General features: G+C 37.3%; 3 protein-coding genes across 14 annotated transcripts in view; 2 read left to right on the top strand and 1 right to left on the bottom strand.

The window, feature by feature from the left end:
- Nucleotides 1–591: 591 nt before the first annotated feature.
- Nucleotides 592–5,443, top strand: LOC122413545 (myosin-11). Of its 2 annotated transcripts, none has more exons than XM_043423984.1 (8): nt 592–2,562; nt 2,628–2,736; nt 2,810–3,502; nt 3,586–3,812; nt 3,889–4,091; nt 4,170–4,426; nt 4,567–4,737; nt 5,188–5,443. In XM_043423984.1, the coding sequence occupies exons 1-8, from the start codon at nt 1,055–1,057 to the stop codon at nt 5,278–5,280; spliced, it is 3,261 nt and encodes a 1,086-aa protein (XP_043279919.1). In that variant the 5' UTR covers nt 592–1,054; the 3' UTR covers nt 5,281–5,443. The 2 variants fall into 2 exon arrangements, with proteins under 2 accessions (XP_043279919.1, XP_043279911.1); XM_043423976.1 differs by having other exon boundaries at nt 4,158–4,426.
- A 2,255-nt stretch (nt 5,444–7,698) lies between these two features.
- Nucleotides 7,699–12,717, top strand: Karl (lipocalin/cytosolic fatty acid-binding protein Karl). The gene is made up of 4 exons (XM_043433439.1): nt 7,699–7,982; nt 10,891–11,119; nt 11,340–11,511; nt 11,669–12,717. Exons 1-4 carry the CDS (start codon nt 7,827–7,829, stop codon nt 11,820–11,822), a joined length of 711 nt encoding a protein of 236 aa, XP_043289374.1. The 5' UTR covers nt 7,699–7,826; the 3' UTR covers nt 11,823–12,717.
- CASK (peripheral plasma membrane protein CASK) overlaps nt 12,691–17,875 on the bottom strand; it is a 192,720-nt gene continuing 187,535 nt past the window's right edge. For all 11 annotated transcript variants that reach the window (XM_043433426.1, XM_043433430.1, XM_043433428.1 and 8 more), the window contains one exon: nt 12,691–17,407. In XM_043433426.1, the coding sequence (XP_043289361.1) occupies nt 17,228–17,407 (180 nt within the window). In that variant the 3' untranslated portion in view covers nt 12,691–17,227. The remainder of the gene's footprint in view (nt 17,408–17,875) is intronic.

The following is a 17,875-nucleotide window of genomic DNA, read 5'->3' as shown; positions in this document are numbered from 1 at the left end:
TGAGGGAAACAACTGACATGGTAACCGAGCCGTAATGTGGGTAGTTGACATATTTATGAGAATTTGCAATTATGATTACAACTCGAATGCTACTTCTCTTGCCATTCAATAAATATACTAAATTAAGACCGAATCATCCTCATATAACTTCAATTTACGTCATCCCAGTGGGCCATTTTAATGTTCAGCAGATTTTTTAATGTCTCGCCTTTTCCCGTACTTACTTTCTTTTCCTATGAAGCTACGTGTCAATGGAATGGTAACTTTAGAGAGTTCAAAATTACGGAGTGATAACAAGTTAGCGAATGCAATGCGTTGGGATAATAAAAGAATCCCTGCAATATCATGAAAATGATGTAATTTTGCCAGCATTTATCGCAGCAAGAGTGGCAAGAGCGTCAAATTATTGAGATTTGGATTTTTATTATCCATAAAAAATTCGTTACCGACAAACGATTTTGCCTCGATTAAGTGTCGAGGAACTAATGTTTTCTCAAAATTTTCAATTCAATATTAAAATCGCTAAGTTCACGGAGGTGTTTTGTTAACCTGGCACTCCTGCCAACTTCTGCTCCTGGCAGGCAGCAATATTTGTTTACCGCGTTTAGACGCGCGTGTTTTCGCTCCATGTAACGTGTAACGGATCGCGCTTTATCTCCGGCACTTTTTATACGTTTGTGTGAGTGTTGTTTTTTTAACAAAAAAAACGTGTTGCTCCATCAACGGAACATTTAATCAGAATAATTCGGGAATTTGCAAAATGTAACGAAAAAAAACACGGTTTTGGGTTAAACTCTCTCCCGTATCTCGGAGTTATTTATTTGTACGGTGCTCGCTGTCAAATGCATACAGAACATCGTCGGCGATTGTTCACGCTTTATTGTTACTCCCAATTGTTCACTAACAATAAAACTATTATTCCTGGCTATCTTTTATTCTCTGTCTCTCATTTTTCCCTAAACAAAAACTTTGTATGTTTCGCGTGAGAAAACGAAAAAAAAAAAAAAAACAAGTTTTGCTGTTCGTTTATTCCGACGAATGGCGATAAAATTGGATGATGAGTGATTCGGATGATACGGATGTTCTTCTGTTGATACCGCCAGATTTATTCACTGTTGCGTCCTCGGATTCGGATGACGATTCCCGTGTCGGTCACGCAAGAAAATACCGTGAAACCAGCGTGGTTTCCGAAATCTTGGAGCACGTCCAATCCCTCGAGAATAGAATTAACGTTATCGAGTCCAGGGATAATAGCCTCGAAGTTTCACTGTTGAATGCTTCATTGGACTCTTATTCACAAGCAATCTCTCATCCTAACATTGAATTTTCCCCCACAAAGATATCCCAGCCAACGCACTCTCTTTCTCGGTTGTCCAGCCTGCAGAACACTCCTGTTAAACCTCTGTGCTGCTCGTCCTCAAAATCGTCACCCGGGTGTATTCCTCTGTCCATAGTGACTAACACCCCGAGAGGTAATCCGCCAAACCGTTTTAGACGTTCCAAGCTCTCCGATGTTACTAATCCGACTAACTCGTCTCGTATATGGCAAAAACGAGAAGACCTAATTAATTTGGGGACTCCTGTGAAGCAGTCTTTTGAAAACATCCAAAATTCACCCAAACTGGAGAGACACTTTATGCATAGCTTTGTCACAGATCAGGAGAGAAGCAAAGAGTCTTCGGAATGCTTGATACATGGTAAATCCAGTTCAAATCAAGAAGCTAAAAAGGACATAGGAGAAATGGAACTTTCAGAGGTGGATGAGCTCCTCCAGGAAATGGAAGCTACCGAAATTGAATTAGCAAGAAGAATTGACAATTCGAATGCTCGGCGATGCAGCGAAGAACAAGAAGGCTCAAGGAATTTCACTGACTATTCTACTGTCCCTTGCGGCAAGATTCTGAAAGAAACCAAATTCTCAGCAAAGTCACCCATGCGTAGATTAGACTTCCAATTCGCCGACGTGGACTTTCAGAGGCCTTTTACTTCGCTGAATTTTCCCCGGGACAAGGTGCATGCCGATGTGTCGCTCCCTGAAGATATTTTTCCCTCCGAAGAGACTAAGCCACGCTTCACCGATTTCAAAGTTTGGGACAGAAGCGTAGGAAATTTTGACCACGTCAAAAATGAACCCAACAATAAAAATACTGAAAAACCAATAAAACTAATAGAGGAACACGATGGAAATTCAGAAAAAGTCTCTGACCGTGGAATCATTCGTCGCACAGTTATATCCTCCAATACTGCGGAAAATCCTACTTTGGAAAACTCTGAACCTTTGGATGTCCAAACTCAAATGCCCAGCATCAAAAGCTCGAGCGCTCGATCGATGCCTAATATGAATAATTCAATGTCTGTTCTTTATGGAAATACAGACAATGGAAAATTACACAGTAACGGATTCGTCCATGATGGAACTAACGACACTGTGGACAGTGGTTTACAAGGCACGAGACAGTCTCAGAACACTGACGAATTGCAACAAACTATCCGAGAGATCCGAATGACAGGAAAACAGGGAATGAATTCTCTTTCAACCAGAAGTATTGAAAATTGTCCAAGGTAAGAGGAAAATGATTTTACTATTGTTAATATGGATTGTTTATAACCGATGGATATGCTTTTAGGAAAACACAACGTCTCCTTGCTCTTTCTGATTTCTGGGACTGCGACGGTACAAAATCACAAGAAGAAATGTTGCGCATCAAATTGGAGGAGGAAAAGTTCAGAAGAGAAGTGAGTTTCCTTGAAATTGTAAAAAATCATTGATGTCTGATTCTTAAAATCATGCAGAATTTTACTTTTTCAGCACTGCGAGCACCTTATTCAAGAGTTACAGAAACGACTACTAGAACAACAAGAAAAAGTAGCGGTTGCCATCCGCGTGGATAATGAAAAGAATGCGGCAATATCGCAATTCCAGGAAGCTTGGTCGAAGTTACGACAAAGATGGGAGACTTTAGAAAAAGATCATTCAGAACTGGAGTCGACTTTGAAAAGTTTGACAGAAAAACATAATTCTGAAGTATCGGCATATCAGCAACAAATAAAACGTGGCGAAGGTGAATTATCGAAAGCTCTTGATCTGGCCGCTGGATACAAGGAAAAGAGTGATTCTTTGGTGAAAGAAAAACTTGAACTTTTAAAAGCGCACGCGGACGAGCTTGAAAATTATAAACTACTCGTGCAGGAAGCTGAGCAACGATACGAAAATCTGAAAGAAGATTACAGTAAACTTGTAGAAAGAAACAGACAATTGGATGAAATCGATAACAACCTGCAACAAGAATTGAACAAAGAACGTTTACGAAATTCAGAAGTGAGATCGGAAATGGGCGCTATTCATAAAGCATTGGACGCCTGCGAAGCCGAGCTCACTATTTTGCGACAGGAAAAGGAGAATTTGCAGCTCAAAATAAAGGAAGAAGTTACGAGAAACGGAATTCTCGAACAAGGCAGAGCTGCTCTTCTTCAAGCTGTCAGCGAAGCCCAAAACTTAGAGGTAAACCAGCTAATAAGTCCAAGTTCAATTAATAGATCTGCAGATCATCGAACAAAGTTTTTCATTTTCTTTTTTTTCTCCAGAAAGCAGCCAAAGACGAGATAAAATCACTCGTTGATCGTCAAGATCAAATCAGGTCTGAACTTCGTGAAATTTATCAAAATCAGCTTGACGACGTTGTGAAAACAAAGTTGAAAGAGTTTCAAGGACAACTGGACGCTGCCGAGATGGCATTTCAAGCTGATCTCGAGACAAGACAACGCGCGATTGCCGAATGCGCAGCCAGAAAAATCAAAGGCATCATAGACAAGTAATTTTTCTATTGAAAAAATAATGTTTAATCAAAAAAACATCATTTTCAATTTTAATTTTAAAATCTATCACAGACATCAGCTAGAAATTAACTTGCTTGAAGAAAAACATCTCGAGGAAAAGCGCTTGAGCGAAATTCAACTCGCACAAGCTTCACAAAAAGCTGTTATGCTGGAAGTCCAATTGAATACGCAACGTGCTGGGAAAACGCAACTTGCCGAGCAACTCCATTCCGTCATGCAAAAACAGTGGCAACAGGCTTTGCAAATAATATCAGGTGACTTTTTTACGTCTCTAGTTATTTCTTAATATTTTCGCGATCAATGTAATGTGTATTTCGAAGGTGGACAAATAGAAAATCTTTCGCCTCTGCAACGTTTGAACGTCGAGCGAATTTCTGAAGGGAAATCTTTGAAACGGTGCCATTCCGCGTGTTGCAACAAGGAGCACAGATCGGTGAGATCGGAATTGCGTTCGGCAAGCTCGCAAAACCTACAAACTGTGAATTTACGTCAGGAACAAGATGAGAGTCTCATAACCCTGGCCTCGAACGACGAGACGCCTTTGTCAAGAAAAGAGTCGAAGGACGACCTTCGAAAATACATAAAAATGGTGAGTAATTTTACGTTACACGACAATCGCAAGCGTGCACGTTGACATTGGATGAACAGTACTGAACTTTCAGTTTAAAAAATAACAAAATTTACGTAAACAAACTAATACATTTTTAAATATTTTTTCTGATTCGTCAGATTCTCGATATGCAACAACCAAATAAGGATGAATTCGTGCGAGCAAAATATCAGGAAGATACCAACGCAAGTCCACCTCCGGTCGTACGAGAAGTTCCTAGGAAGCACTACACGAAAAAAGATTCTAATGGTTTGAGCGAAGAAAGTGTCACGTGGCAGCGAGTCGATGAGGTAACGTCGTGAGATTCATTTTCAATTTGCATTAAAAAGGGGCTTGCAGGAATTCATTGGCAAATTAATTTCATCCCTGTGGAATTCATTTACGAACGTTATTTTGAAATAGGCAAAGCAAACTAACAAACATTTTCATAAGACATATTCAGCATGAAGAGTTTTTATTCTTCCATTTTTTCTAGTAATTATTTATTCTTAAAATGATCTATCAATAGCATGAGTGTAAAAAGTACGACTAAAAAACAGATACACGTTTTTCGATAACAATGAAAGCAACTCCCCCTTTTCTGATGAAAAAAAAACAATGTGTAACTCGTTCTTTTTAAAGTATTAAAGCCTCACGAATAGATAGAGCAGCAGAATTTTAACCGGTCCTGCGACTGAAACAACTGAAATCAAATTATCGTTGCACTTTACTGATAAGTTATTTCAATTCTCTGTCCACAGTCGTCCATCCACGACACCAGTGAACACATGCAAGTACCTCATTTTCAGGGACCGAAGATCGAACAGCCGAAAAACAAGCCACCATGGAAATGACCAATAGTGAAATTTCTCATGCCGGAAGTATACGGCGTTGATGAAGTTGATATTTGATTGTAATTTACCTATAGATTTTTCACATAGTTTTTTACTGCCTGGAATATTTTTGTACCAGTTTTGTATACTTCATATAAAAATAAATATGAAAACATTCATTGCATATGTGACTTTTTAGTCTGTTCAAATTATATCTAACATAAGTCAAAGTATGTAAAATTTGTGATTAAACTATGAATGTACACAGTTAAATAACAATTTTTTTTTTGTGACCGAATCCAAAAATCATATTTGATAAAATGATGAAGTATGAATTGAAGAGATATAATCGAGTGATGCTTTCGTTGCTATTTCTGTTGTTTTAATTGAATTAACAAGATTTTGTGAGAATTGTGTTTTCTGTCGAAATGTCATTCAGTAATAAAATGAGACGATTATCGCGACTCCCACACAGGAAAAGGATGTATGATATCTCGGGGCTGACGACAAGCTGATAGAACAATCATTGACTCAAACACGTTTTCTTATATTTTATAGAGAACGAACACAAATTTTGCTGAAAAATTTGACGACAAAGGCTCATCGATATTCATTTTTCTTCGATTTTTTGACCACACGATTACGGAATGTCTCTTCAAGTCCTAGCCGTCAACATCGAATTTTTTTAAATTCACGGTTCGGGTATTTGGCATTCTAAATATTTTTGAAAATCGCTAGAATCAGGGTCAATCAAACGGATTTTGACCTGATATTTTACGAACATGACGAGATCAGAATCTTCGGAAAACTACGGGCATATTGCACGAGTTGAAACATTCAAAATGGATAATCCATGAATATTTTCGAAATGTAATGCAAAAACAGAAAAAAAATTGAGAATAGTTCTCTATTAAATTCGCCCTCTTTCTCACCCAAGTTAATGGAACGAAGCCTGAATAATTTAAAATGATAAGAAAGCTTTTTTCGTTAACTCAGTTATCTGTTAAAAAGCATTTCGTGGTTGACGTTTTATGTAAGAGCGCGGAAAACAACAAATTCGTCACACTCTCGATTCGATTCCATTTGGCGATGCACTCCTAGTCGAGACAATTTGTCTGTAATACATTCCTTCGAAAGTTTGAATTTAAAATTGAGAAAGAATGTATAAAACTCTCGAATTTCTTCAGCATTGTGCAGCCGGCTGTTCCAACGAATTTCAGCAACGAGGACGGTTGAATATGGTTATTCGTTCGAATTCATGTTTAATGATGACAGTTTGAATGATTCAACGAACAGCTTTTCCGTCTCGCGTAAATTTCTTTTTTTCTGTGAGTTTGAATCTACGTCCATGAAATATTGAGAGATTTTTCAGAAATAACGATGACCCAAATTGCAAGCGAGGCAATGAAACTGATTAATTAGTAAAATCTTTCGTTCGACTACTTTTTTAGTTAACCATCTTTTACTCCAAAATTTCTGAAAGAGGTCAGATTTTTCGTTATCGATAAAGTGGCAAATTTTGAAGAGCACGAAGAATATTTGGGACGTTTAAAGGAGAAAGATTATGTGTACCCATTAATAACATGTCGCAGTCAGTCGTATTTGCTCTGAGAGGAATGATTTCGACAAACGATATTTCCGACAGGGGTCAATGAGTCATCGTGAGTATGAGCAGTCAGAATACGAGGGATATTTGCAATGGGCGATAATATTTATCGGATTCTTCATGGGGCGGGGGGATTTCAGTTGTGTAAACGATTATTAATACCAATACGTAATAGTGCGTTCTGAAAATATTCTCCGTGAAGTTTTGAATAATCCTGACACGACTGAGCGAGGGTCAAGTGACGCGAAAACTATTCGATGATCAATTAGTATGCCACGATTAAACGCCGACAAAAACCCGTCGATAAAATATTTTCGCCCGTCTACACTCCCCGAATAATGAAGAGGTTCTCTAAATTTTTTAGCCATAGAGATTTCGTTAGCCGCACCGTTTTAATCGACAAGGAAATGGAGCCTACAACTTTTTATTTTTCAATCCATTCTCGACTGGGTTATCGGCGATGTTTTTTTCAGATAAAAAGAAGTGACAAATTGTGTGCTTTTGAACGAAAATTAATGGAAAGATCGCTAGTCTTGTCACGAATAATTTTCCGGAATACGAACCGAGGAAAAACAAATGAAAATATATCTCGAAAATCATTTGAATTTGAAGATTGGAGGGCATTTCACAAGATCGCTCCCCCGGTCATGTGCGACCCGATTAATGAGGCTGAAAAGCGCGAGAACTGGCGAAACGCGGTTAGTATACAAGTTGCCGATTGAAGCGGAAGGAACGAGAGGAATGCAAAGGGAGGAACGCGATGATAGTGGTCACCCCCCCGCTCGAACAGATAGTCGATTCTTTCTGAGAGGAGTTGTAGACTGGTGAGTGCGGTCGAGCCAGAAAGTCGTGACTCCGCACTAGGAGTTCCGACGCTCGTCTTCCTTTTGTGCAAGTATACAGTTAGCAGCGTCCTCGCAAAATCATCAATCGAAAGAGCAAGTGAACGTTTCACGTTACGATGATCCTCAAATATTATTTACTAAAAGTTTGCCTGTTTTTCACTCTTTTCTCAAATTTATCGTTAACCTTCGCGAGTGGTGGATCGTGGAAACGTCGCGAGGACAAAACCAAGTGCCCAAAAGTCAAAGGAATTAGGAATTTCGACATAACAGGGGTAATTAAACGCTCTGCTTCGACAGCTTAAATGACACTTTTCGAAAATCACGAAAAAGCTCCTCTTCTCATCGAAAACAGCTTTTCAGATCTGTGCTTGATCAAAGTTGTCAAAAACCGGCAAACTGAACACGATCATTCGTCATTCTATTTACAATTTAATTGGCGCGTACTGAAGTCATCCTCGGAATTTATTTTCACAAATTGTTCCCACGAATCATTGAAAATTCGAGTGGAAAAGTGGGCCTGTAACTCGAGTTCCCAAATTAGACGGGAGACCTTGAATATTCCATTCATTTCTGCAACAGTGGGAAGCTGACACTGGCCTAAGAAAATTAGGAATTTATAAATTCGCAAATTTCCCTGAAAGTTTGTAAATAGCGAGATAATTTTTTTTCATTAAAATGCTTTGTTCTACATTAATCTAGGATGCATTGTTTGGATGAATTCTAAGTTCAGTGAGTGAATGAAATATCGAAGATCAACGGAGACCACAACGCTCAAAGCACGTTCTTAAATTAGAATCGGAAAGACCTTGATTTTTTTTTCTCCAGACCCATCTGATCTCGTACTTAGTCGAAAAATCATTGATACTCATAATAAAGCACGAAATATGAGGATTTCTGAGAATTTTATTGCGTCATATTATAGCAGATGTGTACAGAAAAAGGAAACATTCTTGTGCCCTTAAATCGTTGATGGATCACCAAACTGGGGAGCAAAGACACTAAAAATTAAATGGGCGTGAGGGCTTTTTGGCGTAATGTATTAATTGGAAAATTTAACATGATTTTAAAATTATTTCACGGATTGACGGAGTGAAGAATAATTTCTGAAGTTACAATCAAATCGAAAACGACTTTGATCTATTTAGAGAAATGTCAGCCACCAGTGAGTACTGAATAATTCGGTTAAAAACTAACAAGACATCATGAAACTTGCACTCTCGATTTATTGATTCGCTCGGGTTCAGAAACCCGTAACATTTCCTACATTAAACTTATGTGTCATATCGACTCAGCCATCACGAGTACGTGAAGTATAAATGCAGATTTAATATTGCACATTTTTCCTGCTCTTTGGTTGACCGGAATGACAAAACTTTTTGTACGTTTTTCTTGTTTCTGTGTGGGCTCGTTCCAATCGGTCAAACGGTGTCAAAAGTTTCGTGAATTTGAGACTGCAAAATTTATAGAGAGTATCAAATCCGGGAACTTTCTGCTGCAGATTGATAAATCGAGGATGGCGAAAATTGAAAAAATGTGGACACTTTGGAGGAGTTAAAAGTGTCGTGGACAGTACTTTTGGACACTGAAAAATCGAACGAAGGTTTCTCGTGGTAGAAAACAATTTAAATTATATTTATTTGAATAAGATTTTCTGTTAAATGCCCATTAAGGTTTATGTATTTTCAAAAAAGTGAGGTAAATGTGTGGGAAGATTTTTTTTCTGGATTCTATGCAAATTCATCGACTGTGCATCTCAGATTTTCTACTTACATTTTTTCTGCAGCAGAAACTCAGAAAAAATTGCTTCGGAAGCAAGTTCTTTTTATTTTTAAATATTCTTCTTCTCATTGAAAATAGATCGTTCTGAAATCTGTTCGCGTATATAAAAGATATTAAATGTCATTCAACATTCGACTTTTCGTCGATTGAATTTTACGTTCCCGATATTTTTTTGGCAAAAGACATCTCTTTGCAATGCGTCACAGCAGGTATTCCATAATAAATTGAAATTCTCAACGTTTATCAAAGTTTTGAACGATGAAACCACTGCCAATTACTGCCTGCGAACTGGGGATGGAAAGATTCTCTAATTACCATTTTTCAGTATTTAAGGAAACGATTTTCTTAAGAAAGTCTATGCGTAAAAAATTGTTTACCTTTCCATATAACGAATGAACGCTTCTTACGAAGTTTATGAAAAAGTTCACAATAACAATCAAGTATGTAATGAAAGTTTGGGAAAAAATTCGAAACCATTGTCTTACTAGTGATAAAGATATATTACGATAAAAATTAAACGAAATTGGTAATGAGCACTCGGATAACCTCACATTTGCTTAATTCGGCATTTTATTTCTTCTTGGCTTGGCCCATTCCTGTCATAATCTTCTGTCTTTTTATTAATACTTTTTTCTTGAACCATTTCCCTTTGTGCTCTCTAAAGCGATTTTTTACACAAAATACTATAGTATTTTAGCCAGGGACGAATGAAATTTGGGGTTCAGTCAGTGATGGATCCCCGTTCGATTAATAGCTTGTAATTTTATTAACCAAAAAATAAGTTAAAAAAATTTATTTACCATTTTAATTTAATAACTCTGACGCGAATTTAAAGTGATTATATTTTCAAATGGGGAGTAAAAATCGATCCAATTTAAACACCCATAAAATACGATCCTTCGGGCCTTAAGTGTTTTTTTTTTTGAATGATTGACGATTCAACGATATTGGAAAAGCCCAGGAGAAGTAATAAGCTTCTGAGTCCTCTGAATATTATATTCTCAATTATAATATTCAGAGCGCCCTCCCTTTCAGGATTCCATTATCAATTAAATTGTCAATGAAAGATCGATACTCTTATGCGAACGAAAATTAAATTCATAATTTATATTTGGGAATATTTTTTATTATAAGATAAAATGAAACTCTAGCTTCAAATTGGAATGACTTAAATGATTTCTGCGTAACTTCTCTGAATATTCGAGTCACTTATTAGCTCCGAGGGTTCAAATGAATTAACAAGACTTTGCGAATGAAAATTAGTCTACGGTCGTTAAAAATTCACGTTAATGTTGAGTCCCAATTTCAAGAGTTAAGGATTTATCTGTAAACGATTTCGTTGCAATGAAAATATGTTCGTTGCTATAAAATCAGCGTCATGCATTATTACGTTTTTTGCAGTTTTTAGGGTCGTGGTACATCGTGCAATACTATGCAAGCTCCGAAGAAGCTTTGGCCTACAGATGCATGCAAGCAGAGCTCTCAGTATCGTCAGAGAACGCCGAAGTCACGATGAACTTTACGTACAGTTTTACGGACGATCCAATAAACGAGCAAATCGTGGGAAACATCACGTGGAACATACCCTCTCAAGATATACCTGCGCACTGGATTCACGCCGAAGAACCATGTGAGTTATTATTCGATTGAACGAATCGTTGATGAATTTAGTTTACTGAAGTATTCGTGAACGTGTTTCGATGGATTTGTCGTGCTCAAATTGATTGCTATCCGGGCCACAGATGACAAACGTTCGTGTTGTTATTTAAAAATGTCTCAAAACAACCTTCCCTCATGAATCATTAATGGGAATATCCCACTTCCTTTCTATTTTTGGATCGCACCCATAGACGAGGGTGTTTACAACACTTATGTGCTGGATTCTGACTACAAGTCGTGGGCCCTGTTGATGCACTGTGCCGAGAAGACGAAAAGCCCTCGTTATCTCTCGAGTTTTATTATGAGTCGTGAGAGAACATTAGCTCCGAACGTAATTTCTTATCTGCGAGAAAAGCTTCCGAGGTATGTTGACCATCACAGAAAATTCGTGGTTTTTCATATTTTTCGTTCCATTCAATATTTTCCTTGTACATATTTGGAACGTGCCAAGTTTTTCAATGAAGCAATTTTTCATTTCCGTTTACCATTATTCCTTCTTTTTTCTTATATCGACGAAAAGGTACGACATCGACTTGGAATACATGTTCCCCATGGAGCAAAATGACTGCACGGTTACCGAAGGCGACTCATTGCTCATTCCACCCGTAGTCGCGGCGAGACGAGCTTATGCAGCGCGCAGGCATCCTCTCAAACGAAAACACAAGCGTTTCTAATTTCCATACGCCGGAACGGGGCTCGTCTCAATATTATTTTTTTCTTCGATCACTGTGCCGACGTCCCTTGTAATGCTCAGAAAAACATCGATAATTACGTGCATATGATTATTCTATTCCTGACGCGAGCGTCGTTTACACGACATTGGCGTCGAGCACTTTGAATTTTTTTCTTCTCTTGTGTAAATACCGAATTTTTACTAGTCTATGGTGTACATAAAGAAAAAAAAACACACTGAGAAAAATAATTAAGCGATTCACCAAAATCTCTGTTGGATCAACGAATCGTGGCGAACGAAATGAAATTTGTTAACTCAAACAAAAATTTGGTTGATGCTCAATTTGAATGCTCAAATCAATATTTCCCGATGGAACAAAAAAAAACGTCGGAAACATGATTGAAAACAATTTGTTCACCACGATTTGTTGGTCCAACGAAGAATTGTGTCGAACCAACAAATTTATTTTCTGAGTGCATAGAAATTATACTTTATTTCGTGTGAAAGTCGATTGAAAATGAAAACGAATTTGGTCAGTGGATATCACTGCAAAAACTCGCACTGAACAAAAGTTTTTAGAAAATAATTCAACGTTCCCAAATGTTTCTAATATAATGGAGTTTTTATTAATCAGTTTTCAATCTCAGTGGACTTGACCCTTCACAACGAAACTTGCTGACCTCAATTTTTGAGGCTGTTAAACGCGAAAATTGGAGTCAGAATCTTAGCATTAAATATGAAACTCTTCATTTGAGAGGAGTTTTTTTCCGTATATGGTTGTTTCATGATAACAGCATCGGTGGTTCAGTGGTAGAATGCTCGTTTCAGGATAATAAAGGATAATGAAAAAGGTTGTAATAAAACTGTCGTACCTTGGGCTAGTTTTATTAATTCAATTAACAACGTGTTATAATACTCTTCATTCCTTTCTCATTTACAATTACATAATTATAATGAACTGTTATTGTTTTCTTTAGACCCGTCGTCTGTTTGTGTTATTTTCTCGATTTTTTCTTCATATTTGTTTATTTTGTTTTGTTATTTCTTAAATGTTTTTTTTTCTTCGTCGTCTTCGATCTACGTCCTTAGCTCAGCTCATCCAGTGTCATTGATACAAACACGTTTTACTAGCAGCACGCAGGTTCGTAACGACAATCATATTTTTTTCATAATCGTAATCATCGTCATAGTCGTAATTAATTTATGATCGCTTAATCAATCTCTTCATCGGCATATAATATCGTAATTACGTGTGTGTATGTGTTTTTTTTCAACACCTCACTCAACGCGTACCCATTTTATTTTCTCATTCTGTTATAATTTCATACTTATGTACTCGTCACTGGATATGGCAGCTAAAACTTATAAGAAATTTTACAAAATGACTTACCTTTCGTTATCATCACCAGCATCAACATTAACCTCCATCGTTTTAATCTGCTTTCCTTCATTTTGTTGTTATGTTTTTAGTTTGTTACTTCTCGCTCGAATGATCTCTCATTCGTTGCATTCATACCACAATAGTCACACCAACGGAATCGACGAGCTCTACAATTAGTCGTTAACCCTAAAGGGTCCCCTTCGCGGGGGTCGTTTTACTTCCTTTCTTTCTTTCCTCCTGAGAGACCTGAATCTCAGATAATTCGGACAGAATCGACTTGATTAATACCGATCGAGTTAATTGTTCAATCAGTTAAATAATCGATACAAAATTAATGAATTATTCAATAGCGATCTATAAATGCAGTAGAAATCAATCAAGTCAATTCTCCTCGGAGAGCTGCACTCTTTTTTCCAACCCTATCGCTCTAATTGGCCTCTCTGGAGAATTATCTCCCCATTGAAGACCTGAGTCTGTGGACGTCGCGATGATAACTGCGCATATTTGTCTGTGAGAACGAGGAACAAGAATAACGAGACGACTGCTACAAAAATACATCGAGACTTCAGGGCGACGAAGAATCAAGCGAAGAGGTAGTAAAGTGTCGTAATTCTTTGAAATTTTACATTTTTTCAACGAACTGAACAAACAGAAATAAATTTGTATCGAGGCTTGAAGCTTCTGTGAAATTCGACACCGAGGACGCGGCAAACGAAATGGAATAGGAAAATGAAGAAATAAGAAACTGGAGATTTTTCATGTGTCGTACAATCCGATGTCTCCAAATGATATTTTCTCTATATTTGAATATTTTTTCTCCAAGCTTTTATCGTTTCAAGTTACCCGACAATAATCCGCGGCTCCGAGAACATAAAAAAAAGTGAAGGTGAAATCGGCCCTGTGGGCTCGCACATTCTCCCGCGTTCTTCTCCATCCATTACCAATCGTTCCTAAGGATTGCATTTGCAGATTTTTCATTTTTTTATTTTTTTTTATTATTAGTCTCTCTATCGATTCAGTATTAGATAGATACACAATTTATTTATTTATTTAGTCAGTTAATTGGTGTATGTGAGAGATCCTCTCTCGCTAGTGTTTTCTTGCACGTGTACGTGCATTTTTTCCCGAAGTTTTTGCAGCAATTTTTAGGTGTTTCGTGTGCGTGTGTCGATTAGTCGAAAATGCTGTATATTTTATTTTTTTCCCTGTGCTGTCAGTCGTGCGATTCCGTCAGTGATTTATTTGCTGTCGTAACTCATTTTGTAATATCGAATGTTTAACGAACATTTTGTTCCTTTCAGGATCGCCGTGTTTCGATCGTTGTGATTTTTCGATTTTAGATCCGTAAGGTGAATCAATCAGCGGATCAATTGATAGAAAATTGGGTCGTCACTCGACACGAAAATGTTCTTATCTCTATGATTTTGCAATATCTGTAACATTGTTTTGCTTCACGCTCTTTTCCTTATGTTCCGACGAGTCACAAAGTTCAATAATTTTGACAAACACGAAGATTTTCTCATTTTTTCTGAGCATACATTTCTTTTCTGAATGATTCACTGAGAGATTCATCTAACAGGAAATCGTAGCTGAGCGGATTGTCGAACTTTGACTTCATGTGTTTCGATCAATTATAAATCGAAATAAATAATTTTAATGAAATAAAATAACGAATGTGTGCGTGTCTGTACGAGAAGGTCGTATTGAAAGACTGAAAACAAATCGTTGACGTTATTTCGAGGTCCATGTCAGATTTGTGTGTATATCGAATAACGAAAGAATGTTCAATGTAAAATTGAGTCTCCGAAAAAAATATGGGATTGAAATAAAATGGAATGTCCTTGAGACGACGATTGACGCGTTTTAACGTTACAAGTTATTGAAAGAAAGGAACGTATTGAAAACACAGTCGATGATCATACAAGGAATAAATAATACGAGTGGAAGGAAAAGAGTATAAAAAAGAAATCGTCAATGGCAAGCACTTTTTAACGATGGCACAAATTTTAGTGGCTCGCAATAACGATTTTTCCAAATGCAGACAAAACAATGGAATCGAATGAAAGAAAAATTAGGAAAATAACGCGTTAGCGAAAAGGCGTGAGACATTGGAGCGAAAAGTAGAGTAAAAAAGGGGTAGAAAAGAGAAATATCATAAGAAACAACGCGTCGCGAGAACGATTTGTTAAAAAATCCTCGTCGACTCTTTCTCCCCACTCTAGTTTTCTCCTTCGTTCATCGTTTCTTTAGGAATAATTGTTCTCTTACAAAGTAAATCATCCATTCGCTCTTTAATCGTGACCGATTAATAAGAAGGGTAGTTATTGCGGTGGGTCTCAGCTCACTAAATTTTCGAATACCTAGTAATTTTCGAATTTTGCATCGTTTTTTTCAACTGTTTTTTTGTTTGTTTGCGATGTTTCTTTCATTCATTCTTCTTTTCGTAAGTTAAACACGAGTAAAAGTACAGTAGAGAGGCAACTATAGTTTACAGATAGATTCATGATTTCCTCGTTATTTTCTTTCTTTCTTTCTTTTTACCATCCATCATAATTTTTCTCTCATCATTCTTACTTCGTCGTAGTTTTAACCACATCCGACGTCTTTTCCTAGCAAGAATAAGAATACGAACGAAAATATAAACGACGACGACGAACAAAAAGAAAATCGTTTTTGCGTCAACGACGGAATTGACGCCATCCACTCGAATTCCTCGATTAGTTGTTCTCCTTTTTTCATTAACTTTTTTTTTCCTTTGTTTTCTATTTATCCTTACGAATCTATGAATTTACTAAAGGAGGTAATGTCTTTGATTTCCGTACTTAAAAGTTCTTCTCTCGCTCTACGGAGTAACAATAGAAAACTCCGTGTTTCATGTTGCGAGCATTTATTTTACGTGGTGTTGTTCGACACCACCGAGAAAAAAAATAATCGCAACGTAAATATATGTTTATATTATATATATGTATGTATATATATATAATAGACGATTCGAACGATCGACGCGCGTTTTAAGAGTTTCGACGATATTTTTTTCTCTCTTTCGCGAGTCTCCTCTTCGTTATAATCCTCCAGCCGGAAATGTGACAGTTCCGACTTAAATCAATCGCGAAATGCACCAATTCCCACTATTTTTTTGTTAATATTTCACATATATATTTCTCGACGTCATTATTGCAGCGACAAGTATGTCGTTGACTCGCTTATTTACGTTTTTTTTCTTCATCTGGTTTCGTATCGATTAATTATTATTAACTTGTTTGAAGTTTATTATAATTGTAATTTTTTTTGGTTTTTTGTCATTTTTTCTTTTTTAATCTTTTGATCGGCCAATCACGCTACGCGTTCTCCTCCATTCGGATCGTTGAGATTACATCTTATCAGCTTAATTATGTATAATCGAGTTGGTTTAAACAATATAATGATGAACACGCGGCCACAGTCGCACACTCGAATCGTCCTCGTTTTTTCTCTTTCATAAATATTTTCTTAATTCTTCTCTCGCTCCGTCGATCTTTTCTCCTCTTTTCCGTTCCTTTTTCATCTCCAAGTCTTTCGTTTGGCAAAATTACACTGCGATCTGCCTGAGATTGGTCCGAGGTCCGAGCTCTCCTTTTATTTTTCTCTTTCACCAGATACTTCCGGTTTGTCCTCTCGTTTTAGTTTAAAATTTCGTCTCGTTTTAATTTCGCGTCCCGTTTCGTTATTTCGCGGGCGAATGATGGCGCCTCGCGGTCATTCTTTTTTGACGCCTCTGGACAAAGAGTAGATTGAGAAAAAATATTGGAATCGACGAAAGCGCGCCGATTGGTCCAAAAATGTTTCGAGTAAATTTTCTTTTGATCGGCTCTTAGTGTCAGCCCATTTTACTCTTAGCGGAATGATCTCAAGACGCCGGAGAATCTTGATCTTTAACCGGAAGCGCGCTCGTCGAAATCTCGCCTCGGTGCGCGCGTTCACTGCTGTCGTCGGTTCGACGATCCGTTGCAGTCCGTTGTCACAACGCGACAAGGCGAGGACCGCTGTCAGTAGACCCAAGACACCGGCACCCATTGCGGTGTCGTGTGTACTCTCTCGATGGCAGCCTCTAATTGTGCGATTGTATCGTCGATGTCGTTGTTTACGATCGTTAGATCGAAGAAGTGACCGTACGCCTGTTTGAGCATGTCCGAATCCCTCGCAAGACCCTCCAGACTTCCGTCGTACTGCAAATTAATCAAATACCAAAACTTCGTTAACATCATGGTTTTTATCACTTTTTAAAATTAAATTTCTTTTGGAGTTAAATATTTGACGCAGAATCATCTTAAAATATGAAAGGAAAGAAAAATCTGTCCGCGTCAAAAAGATTAGTTGCCGTTGGGCATTGTCAAATCTTGACATTTTGCCTTTTACGAAAATGTGACGAAGGATCAACTAGTTTATTCAATTTTTTAATTCAGGAGTTCATCAGTCAATAAAAAAATATCGATAAAACACAATTGTCAATATGAACATAATTCAAAGACGAAAAAAAGGACAAAGAGGTTTGGGCTTGCATCTTTGCACAGAGCTTGCAGCAATTTCGATAAGGCGACGAAAATCAGGAAAATGAAGAACCTTTTTTTATGAGTTTTCCATTAAAATAGGCAAATAATGAAGAATTCAATTTTATGATGAAATAAACGTTAAAA

Source organism: Venturia canescens, chromosome 1 (genome assembly GCF_019457755.1).
Source record: "Venturia canescens isolate UGA chromosome 1, ASM1945775v1, whole genome shotgun sequence".
NCBI classification, from domain to species: domain Eukaryota; kingdom Metazoa; phylum Arthropoda; class Insecta; order Hymenoptera; family Ichneumonidae; genus Venturia; species Venturia canescens.
Note: the sequence above shows the minus strand (reverse complement) of the source record. Positions and strands in the feature narration are given on the sequence as shown.